We start from the raw sequence: 10,637 nt of genomic DNA, 5'->3' as shown, positions 1-10,637 counted from the left end.
AATTTCATGGACCCCGGAAAAGAAACCATATGACGTCATCAGCAGCCGAGGAAATTGGGAACCATTGCTACTTTTAGTCGCTTCCAAGGTGTTATTTGTTTTTAACTAGCGTACTTTTATCGCTAGAGGCGCTGATACTTTTGGGTATGACGTCCATTCTAATTCTTTCCATACAGCCTTCTCACTTTCGACTAACTAAAATACTTACGGATTATAATTATTGACTTATGGTCGAACGAAATCCAAACCCCCGCGAGAAACAATTTGAAAAAGTTTATTAGTCGATTCTTCGGAATCTGACATTTACTAAAATTGGAACGATACAGAGAAGATTAGCGTGGCCCCTGCTCGTAAAGGTTTTCTATTGACGTAATAACAATTACATTATTTTGCTCAATAGCGCGCGATCATGGAGAAGGATCAAAAAACGGATAACTGTCGAGACTTTACCTAAAGCGCCAGACGTATTGAATGGCTAATTTCCAGCAAATTATGCCCAAACACGGAGGCTCCAGAAATGAACTAAAACATATAATCCACGCGTGCGGCGTGTAGCGAGTTAAAATACCCGTGTCATGGGATCACGTCAAAACGCGAAGAACCGTGAGTGAACATTAATTTCAAAGTTACGAAAACGATTAAATAACTTCTTGAAATTATCTTACATCCGCAAACGTATTCTAACACCCTGCTTAAATACGGCGAGGGTGGAAAGGATAATCAGATTTTGCTTTAAGTTTCTCGTGCTTTAACAAATTTATAATAGACGCGAAGCTCAAAGTACTTCCAATTCGACATTTATTCGCATTTAATTACTTCCTAGATTGCGTAAATTAGGCGTAACGCCGGGTCTATGTATCTTTCCGCGTTTGGAATCTAGAAAGAAACGTTTCGTTTTAAAATATCCGCGACGGATGGCGCCACTGTCCCGGCGAACCAAATTCAAAACGCGAAAAGAGCGACCCGAAGGAAAAGAAGATTTTATATCACGCGAAATACGAATTACTTCTTTTTCAACTAAAAATTGTAATGTTTCTCACGAAGTATCGTTCGAAATCCAATAAACACGCTGCGAGATAAATAAAAGAAGGAAAATATTTGTCGAAAAATACGAATCGAATACTAAAATCGAAGTGGAATAATTGCACCACTCATTTTTATCAGTTGTTTACACGAAATTTCGAGTAGATAATTAAAGAACCAATTGAAACTAGACGGGAAAATAAGAGGCAGATTTTCGATATTGTTCCTTTCCCAAGAACAAAACTAAAACCGCTTCCAACCGTTTTATTTATCAGCTACAAAACCGAAACGAGACGATAATTTCAATTTACCGACGGGATAAATGTCGCATACCGTCGGTATATGGGATGATGACAGCTAGGAGCAACAAACACAGCACCCCACACAAGGAGAACGCAACCCGTCACCAGTCGCGCATTTTCTCGCGTACATTTTCCCCTGGTTAGACGCTTTAGCGCCTGCTGCTGTCGGAAAGGGGAAATTCGGAAATTGTCAATCCTCCCGCCCGTAAAACGTTCAGCGAAAAGGTTCGACCAATGAAATTTGTACACGATTACACAAAGCGTGTTTAAAGGCTAGCTGCTTTTTCCTTGTGTTTGTTGCTCCTAGATAAGAATAATAATCAGCCAAGGCACCACCTTAGGCCTAAATCATCAAGTGACTTTGAAAGCCATTAATTCAGGTGGCCGGGTTACAATGCGTAGGAGGGTGGTGGCCAGCCCTTCGTGCCATGACAGGGATGATTGTCCAATCACTTACTCAACTGTCTAAGACCTTAACACCGTTAAATGTAATAACATTAGTCGTACAATAGTCAATAGATAGCTCCTGATGAGTGTTGACAAATAAAGCGTTCCGTAAAACTAAATGACGAAATAATTATACTCGAGTGGTGTTTATCGAGAGTGGCGTTGTCCAGTCTAGACATGACGCGCGAGAACTCCCGGGAAACCGAACCGATACGAGCTCGCCCTTCTTTCTTCCCATCAAGGCACGAACTTACAAGTACAGCGCTCTCTCTCACATTGTATATATTTATATCTGCTATAAAATGTTAAAGTGGCTCCTAAGCCTTTTTCTCTCGATAAGGCGCGTCGATTCTCCCCCCTTCCGAATTTCAACATACTTTCTTAACTATTTCCTTCACCAATTTCTCCTTAATCTCTCCTTTACAACAAAAGAAGTCAAATTGATAAATCTTCTCCCCCTGTCGTCCCCGTCGTCTCGATAAATTTTCGATACTCTCGCCATCCACTCGAGAAATAGCGTCGTCAAAGGCATCGATTACCGACGGGAGGGGGGGAGGCGGGAAATATCGCCTACTAGACAATCTTAACCCCCGAAGAAAGATTGCCAACCCCCACGGCCGACCAATCGCCCGGGGCGGCGTAATCGGGCGCGCGCGCCAGCCAGACAATCTCGCGGGCTGGCAGTCAGCCAGGTCACGTGACGTCGCCGCCGCGAGCGACTATAAATACCGGGCGGGGCCCGCCGTAACGTCATATCCATTCAAAGCTCGGAGTTGAAAGCTACAAACAGTTTTACGCTCTTAGTTTGCGAGAGAGAAAAATCGTGTTCTAGAATTTACTATATCGATCCGTTTCGAGTGTGCGAGTTACGCTAGTTTGACCCACGCCCGATTGTTTAGTTATTAACTCGAGACAGTTAATAGCGGTCTAAGTTTAAAACGGCAAACGTTTTACCACAGTTTTTCTTAATTATCGTCGATTTGTATCGAACCCACTGAATTCAGCATGGCTTTTATGATGCCCGTTGTCAAAAACGACTACGATATCTACGCCGGCCGATCCAGACGTAGCAGCTCGTCCAGCATGCCGAGATCCAGGAGAAGTACCAGGTGCAGCGAGTCCAGCGCTCCCAGCCTGTCCTGCTCTCCGGGCAGCGACTTGGACGAACGTCTGGCCGCGATCATGAGAGACGCGCCCACCGATTCCAACGCCGTCGAGAGCCGATCCAGGTCCGGCTCCCAACTGGCATCCACGCCGGAGCCGCCGTCTCCCAAATCGGCGTCCCAATCTTCCTTGCACAAGTTCCACAACCGATTGGTTGACAAACTGAAACGCACCTTGAAAATCAAGGACAGCGACAGCGACTCTCAGAGTGACCAGCAGCAGGCGTCGACCAGCAGAAAGAGCTTGGCTCCCGCTTCGTAACCGTGCCGACGCGCTTCCTGTATATAATTTATAACACTATCTTTATTTGGCTGTAAATAACTTTGCGTTTTCGTCTGCGGGGAATCCACCGTTGACTTCCGGTCAATCGCCGGTTCTAAAACGGATCACGATCGGCCGCTGAACTTTTGACCATCTTCGTTCTACCAACCCGAAGACTTAGACCACCCCAGACGGACTTAAACGAAGCGACATTGTCGGTTTATAGCGCGGGAATCTCAAGACAAGTGAAATAATTGTTCCAAACATGTAGAACTGTCGTCATCGGAATTTTATGGACTAAACTATACTTAAATATAGTTGAATAAGGGAACATTTAATTTGTTCGTGTATATAATTGTAAATATTACGCGGAAAAGCATCTTTTTTTCTAAATTTAAACGTGGGATATTATATTCAATCGGTAAGAAATAATTACGTATTTAATCCCCTAAAATTATTTTAATTCTAAGAGAAATTTCATTTTAGTTAGATAAATTATAAAAATTTGGCCAAAATTTATATATTCAAATTTTAAGCGTCGAACTTAAAAAAGACACGTTAGTTCCTATAGAAATATACTTGTAGCTTAAAAATGCTGGTGAGATGATGATATAAACAAATAATTCCTAATTATATCTTATTTTGTTTGTTTATAAAACGAATAAGTTCTTCCGATAAAGTTCTAAGAAATATCTTATTAATGGAGATAATTAACGCAGCTGGTGCTGATAATTTAATTATTTTAAAATGAAAATTCAAGTTTAAAAATAAAATAGTCATCTTTTAGTTTTTGAAAAGAACTCTAGGAAATAATCGTTTTGCTGGTCAAATCAATTTAAACATCCTTTTTAATTATTACAATAATCAAAATTCAATCAAATTTAAAATTAGATTCGAGAGATATTATAAAATTTGTATAATGAATATGAAATTTCAAATTGTGCCATGTTACAAGACCAAATAATTTAAAAAAGTGAGATCATTTTATAAGAATTGACAAATAAAAAGAACCGAAATTTGTCAAAAAGTTTAAAAATACAGTTGTCATTAATCCTACGACCGAGTATAAACGTAAGCCTATTCCTACGAACAAAAATCCTTCAGAAATATATCAGGAAAAAAAGGGGGAAATGTAAAATATTTCAAGTGGAACACAGGGAGACAAAAAATGAAATCTAGGTTGGGCCTCTTCTCGAGTTTCGAAAGAAAATATAAAAGCAAAACTCTTAAAATCTTAATATTTACGCGTAGCTTTTACCCTCCTACTAACTGAGAGTCGCGTAATTTCGACGAGAGAATTCCAAAACTGTAACACGACAGTTCAATTTAGCGCCTAGAAAATACCTCAATTTCTCCATCGAGAATTAAAAAAAGGCAATGTCTGGAAATTAATGAGCATCAGTTATGTTATAAGAGAATCGCTCCGAGCGTGAGAGAGCGCGATTGGGCTCAAAGCCATTTTTTTAGCAGTGCCCCAGTCTTCACGGCGCCATACTGTTGGATTTCCTCCCAAAAACGTACCCAAAACGTTTTTGGCAGACGGCCATTCAAAACTCGACCCGCGTAATGTTAAAGGAAGTCGGGTCACGTGGAGTGGGGCGCGGATCGATGTCGACCCCCGAATTGGGGAGAGATAGAAAAAGGGGAAAGGAAAGTCAGTAGAAAAATTTATCGATCGACGCTTACGATGCCGGTTTCACGGCGGGTTTTCGAACTGCCAAAAGGCCCTTGACATTTTCCTCTAGCGCATGCGCTCGTTGAGTTTGGAAATTTTTGGTAAATTGCCAAGAAAAATGGCGCCTGCCGGAATTTAACGCGTCCCCCCTCCGTTATGTCCCCTTTTTCAAACTCCGTCAGAAATGTGCCCGCGGATTATTATATAATAACGTTTCATTAATAAGTTATGCAAAAAATATAAACATAAAAAGTTACTTAATTCAGACCCATATATCCGTATGTATTTTAAACAAAAACAACATCACCTTTAAATAAGCATTCAACGGACAATATTAGGCCCAAGGTAAAATAATATAAATTAGGGATGATTTCGATGAGGGGGGGAGGAAGAGAGGCAATGAGGGGGATAGCCCCGGAAAAAACGAGGTCGCTGAACCGCGTATTTCTCTCCTCCGTGGTTCGTTACATAAGCTGGCAACCCTGCGGTGTTATATGGAGCATCGGAGGAGGCAATGTTTACATTTTGGTCGGCGGCGGCCCCTTCATTTCACCCGATAAAAAAATACGTTTTGGTTATCACTTTTTGTTTTTGTTTAGTCTTTTCCAAGCGAAGAGGCGGAATACGAAATGACGATGGGTTATTGGGCCTAGATATAGAAATTAGATAAAATACTAACTACAGTTCAATAACTCCTTAAGAAACCGGCCTTTTAAAAGAAACTTAGAAAAAATTTAGATTTCATTTTTTTTTAAATAACGCGAAATTTTAACGATAAATATAATTTATCGAACGCGGAAATACTTACTTACTTACTTTCAACATTTTTATATTTTATTTAATTTTTTTCCTCCTCAGCCACAACAATAACAAAGCGACTGGTTTAGCTCGAAACTAGTTCTGAGGACTTACATGGTTTCCAATAATAACACTCGCTCAAAATGTACTCGCGGTTACGCAATATCGCCGCTGTTTCCTTATTATTACTTTAATTCTAATTTTTAAAATAATTTTATTATTTTCCACCAAGAATGTATACTATGTTGACTCTTACTCGAAGACTAACAAGGAGAGTAGAGTACCCGAGTCCCGAGGTGTTTATTGCCGATTTTGTTCAAAGTCGGACGTAATGTAGACCTATATCAGATATGAAATTTCCCAAAAGGAGACGTTGCACTACCCATTCAATTTGCTATGGCAACCGAAAATGTTTTTGACCACTTAAAACAAAAAATCTCCATTTGAAAGAGCTACGAAATTTTTTTTCAATTTGAAAATAACGAAATGGGTAATTTGAAACACATTTAGGTAAATTTCATCAAGTTTGGGTAAATTGGAATATTTTTGGGGTAAATTTGTAAGACTTTTTGGGTAAAATAACGAAAAAATCTTATTTTTGTTTTAAGCGGTCAAAAACTTTTACGGTTGCCATGACAAATCGAATGGGTAGTGCAACGTCTCATTTTGGGAAATTTCATATCTCATATAGGTCTACATTACGTTTGAATAAAATCTGCAATAAACACCTCGGGTACTCTCCTTGTAAGAGTAAACTGCTTCCCCCTAAATAAAAATTAAATATTTCCGTCATATCGTCTTCCGAAGCGATTGAAGCGCCACCCGGTGACCTCCCCCCCAGTCTCGTGCCAGAGTCAATTTCGACAGTGATACCCGCCAATCGTCTCAACGCACTCGATCTTCCTAAATAGAAATAAAATTAATAAATACATTCTGGTTTCTACCAAAACTTCGAATAACTTCCTACACAAATACGTTATATGAAACCTCGCTGAATGGGCAATTGAATTTGGCGGGGGGTGGGGGGGCCCTAAAAGTCGTTGCTGCGGATAAAGGGGGGGGGGGGGGGGTGGGCAGTCTCGTTTTGGAAAACGCGGCGAAATGATGATATTGATAAGACGGAGGGTGGGCGGAATCGACCGTGGTCTGTCGTAACCTAGATTTGTGAATAGAAAACCTGGCCCACGCAAGCGATACCTCTGTACTGATTTGTTTTGATTTCATTTTCGGCGAGAAATCAGAAATACCTGTCTAGACTGAACAGACCAATACGTGTTTTTCCTGCAGACAGAAATATCCAGATACGAATCTCCGGTTAAAATGTTACAAAGGACGTAATATTTCAAACTTTCACGTAACCGAATAAAATTTATATGTAGGTAGGGTTTAAGCGAGGGGCAGGTCACTTCCTTGATTAACGACGCACCCCTCAAAAGATTAAATCCGATTTAATCGCGATTTTTTTTATTAAATTCCATTTAATCACGATTAAGTTGATTAAATAACGTTTAATTAGGATTAAGTTGATTAAATAACGTTTAATCATGATTAGAATGTTTAAATCTGATTTTAATGATAAATTCTCGATTCGACCGATTATATTGATTAAATCGTGATTAATATGATTAAATCTAATTAAAATGATTAAATCTAATTAAAAAGATTAGATCATGATTAGAATGATTAAATCTCGTTTAAATGATTAAATCCTGATTAAAAAGTTTAGATCATGATTAGAATGTTTAAATCTGATTTTAATGATAAATTCTCGATTCGACCGATTATATTGATTAAATCGTGATTAATATGATTAAATCTAATTAAAATGATTAAATCTAATTAAAAAGATTAGATCATGATTAGAATGATTAAATCTCGTTTAAATGATTAAATCCTGGTTAAAAAGATTAGATCATGATTAGAATGATTAAATCTCGTTTAAATCGTGATTAGATTTTCTAATCTTGATTAGATTTTTTAATCTTGATTACCCTGATTTAATCACGATTACCCTGATTTAATCATTTTACTATGATTAAGACGCACCCAAAATGGAAGTGACCTGCCCCTCGGGTTTAAGTTAAAAACTGTTTATACGAAGTGTGAAGTTCAATAGTAAATTGAAAACCGTGTTTTGGTTACTCTAATTTTATTTTTTATTTAAAAAAAATACTCCAAATTACAAAGATTTAAGAAAATAGGACAAACCCATTCCTAAAGGGTCGTTCAGACTATACAACATTTAAAGGCCAATTAGTTTGACGAACTAATTGGCAGTGAACAGAAAACGTTCGTATAGTTTTGGGGGACCAACAGGCAAATGTTTTCGTTTAAGTGACCGTTTTTTGTGTGTACCATTTGTTTGATCGCTTGGAGCACCGGTATATAAATTTCTGACCACATGTTTGAGATACGCAACTATTAGAAATTCGACCAATGAAATAAAGCTACTATTAAACGTCATAATTGACGTTGGAACTTGGAAACCATTTGACTAGTCCTAGGGGTAAGTTACTCTCGGATGACCTGTACACCGAGTTCGCGTACTTAGTACTGTTAAAGGTACGGATTTTAAAGAGTTCACGAACTCTATCGAAAAAGCAGAACAATAATTTGGACAGGTTAAACCTAATTTAGAAATTTCATACAGAACGCGATAGAACAGAAAAAGTAGCGGACGAAAATAAATTAAATAATAAGGATAATCCCATAGGAAGAGCCCAAATCGTTAGTCCTATTGTGAAAAATTATCGTCATATTTCGGCCAACAAAAATTTAATATAAACCACTAATTTGACACCAATAAAATTGCATAGTCTGAACGGTACTCAAATGTTCCACATTTGCTGATAGAATTAATCGGGGTTTTTTTATCGCCACTTGAGGAGCTAAGCTCAAAGGATTATATTTTGCATTACATTAAATATTACAAAAATTACAATGTAAAAAACATATATACCCAAAACGTCAGCTGCAGGTTGGATCAAAAACATTGGATTATTTTTCCCAGCGTCGATCTACCCACAATTCCTTGACACTTATTTTATAGTGTTGTCTGGTCGTGTGGGTAAAGGAAGCGGACACACCATTAGGATGTGGTCAAGAGTTGATTTCATATAAGTAAATACGGAGTTTACGTGACTGAAAAATGCAACCTGTTTTCTTGATACTGCAAAAGCTGTTGTCAAAGTTTTGGCAGCCTTGGGTGATTTTACGGCAAGCAGTAACCTACCCTCACTTGGCTAATCAAGATCCTATAACGGTGTTCAGAAATGAACCAATAACTGGTATACGATGTGTTTTTGTTTAATTTGCACTGTGGCCATCAAAGTAAGCTACACTCCGGAGGGTGATTTCAAATTAGAAAATTTCATCTAGTGACCTCTTTTTGAAACAACCACAAACAGAATTCCGCAGTTTAACCTATTATAATTTACTAATATGCCGGGTTGCCGAGAGCAGGCCCGGGCCCGGTAAAATATAAGTTCCGGGCCCCAAGAGAGCCGTTCCTACTTAAGATAGCTTTAATTTTTCGAAAAGAAACACGGGAGCAGCATACCTCGTTTGATCAAAAACGGGCCCCTGAGCTGCACTGGTCCCTCTAATTTGAACCGGCTTCCCCCCTTTCTTGTCGGGCCTGCTAATTTGTAAATCTCTAGACTCTAGGGGCTCGAAAAGGTTCAAGTAAAGATTAGTGACACAGCCGTCTGCCCCAAAAGCGTCTTGACTTTGAACCAAGCTTGTCACCTTGAACAAATTTATCTTTTTCCACAGTTAGAATAGCCCAGGGACGACTTAACACATAGGCACACTATGGCTCTTGATTTATAGGGGTGTGTAAAATGTAACATTGTAACACTTGGTGTTAGATCTCGAGGAAGTGTAATAATCGGACCTCAAGGGGCCTCAAGTGCTATAAACCCTTCTTTGGAATATCCATGGACCAAGAATCCAAGGACACCCACTGCTCTGTCTCAAAGAAGTTAATTTTGGACAAATTTGGTGTCGCTGCAGTCTGACCACCTCGCGTACCTCTAACGGGATGAAATTCTTAAAAGTTCTTCTTTACTAAACTGAAAAACGTATTTACGTACACACCTACAGAATGAGAATTTGGAGCAGATTAGATTAGATAAGATTCTTGATCCATGGATTAGCGAAAACAAATTTTTACCCCACATTTAAACTTCGTTATTGGGTAACTAAATTCTTGGGCTGTATTTTTCTAACCAGCGAAAACGAAATAAAAAGGTTTTACTTTAAAATCTGCGAGCCGAAAATTCGTCCCTGGATTTTAATAGTTCAGTAGAGTAGGTCTTCCCGGCGTTTTTAGTTTGGACTCGCCGTTACGTAAATCTCATCAAAAGGAAAAAGGGGGTTTGCAGAAACCGCTCCGACTCGAGAAAACGGTTGTAAACAGAACTCTCGGGCACAGAAACAAAAAAGAAAGGCATTGTGACCCCATTTGAGGAAACTCCGCATTATCGCTCGTCTGTCATACGTATCCTTGCAGGGTCCGTTTTCACTTTGCCTTATTACGCCAAAGAGAAACTGCGGGGTGGAGACGTTAGGAGGGGGTAACGGCGTATGCAAACAAATATGTACGTGCGTCTTTGAGATGCACGGTACGCTATCAAATCCATTTAACACAACAAACGTTGTTGCGTATAGAGAAATTTATCCCCGAGAAATCCTCCTACAGCAGACTCAATATGGAATTATGGCTGGAAACAAAACGAAGTGGGTCAAAGCCTTGGGTATTACAAACACGGCCGAAAAGGGAGACTCGCTATTAAAAAGAAAGAAATAAAAACGTGAATAAGAGTTACGGCCTTACAGCTAAGACGAGGACATTTTAGGGTTAAAGCTATGGCGCGTCAGGGGAAAGTGACTCTTCTCCGTCTAGTGATGGCATTAATAGATTTTTTGACCCACTAAAATCCTTATTATTCGCTATAAGCTGAAGT

The 10,637-nt window shown here is 39.1% G+C and overlaps 1 protein-coding gene and 1 non-coding gene across 2 annotated transcripts; both read left to right on the top strand.

The window, feature by feature from the left end:
- Positions 1 to 280: 280 nt before the first annotated feature.
- On the top strand, positions 281 to 389 carry LOC149933158 (U6 spliceosomal RNA). Its single transcript, XR_016473284.1, has one exon. It is a non-coding gene; the product is annotated as a U6 spliceosomal RNA (small nuclear RNA).
- A 2,129-nt stretch (positions 390 to 2,518) lies between these two features.
- LOC149933157 (uncharacterized) lies at positions 2,519 to 4,204 on the top strand. Its single transcript, XM_090156062.1, has one exon. It carries the CDS (start codon positions 2,778 to 2,780, stop codon positions 3,195 to 3,197), a length of 420 nt encoding a protein of 139 aa, XP_090012188.1. The 5' UTR covers positions 2,519 to 2,777; the 3' UTR covers positions 3,198 to 4,204.
- The last annotated feature ends 6,433 nt before the right edge of the window (positions 4,205 to 10,637 follow it).

This window comes from Leiobunum rupestre, chromosome 8, assembly GCF_980474605.1.
Source record: "Leiobunum rupestre chromosome 8, qqLeiRupe1.1.hap1, whole genome shotgun sequence".
In the NCBI taxonomy this organism is placed as follows: Eukaryota; Metazoa; Arthropoda; class Arachnida; order Opiliones; family Sclerosomatidae; genus Leiobunum; species Leiobunum rupestre.
Note: the sequence above shows the minus strand (reverse complement) of the source record. Positions and strands in the feature narration are given on the sequence as shown.

Bases quoted from the DNA above. Each gene is read 5' to 3' on its own strand.
- LOC149933157 (XM_090156062.1), top strand. From the start codon at position 2,778: ATGGCTTTTATGATGCCCGTTGTCAAAAACGACTACGATATCTACGCC.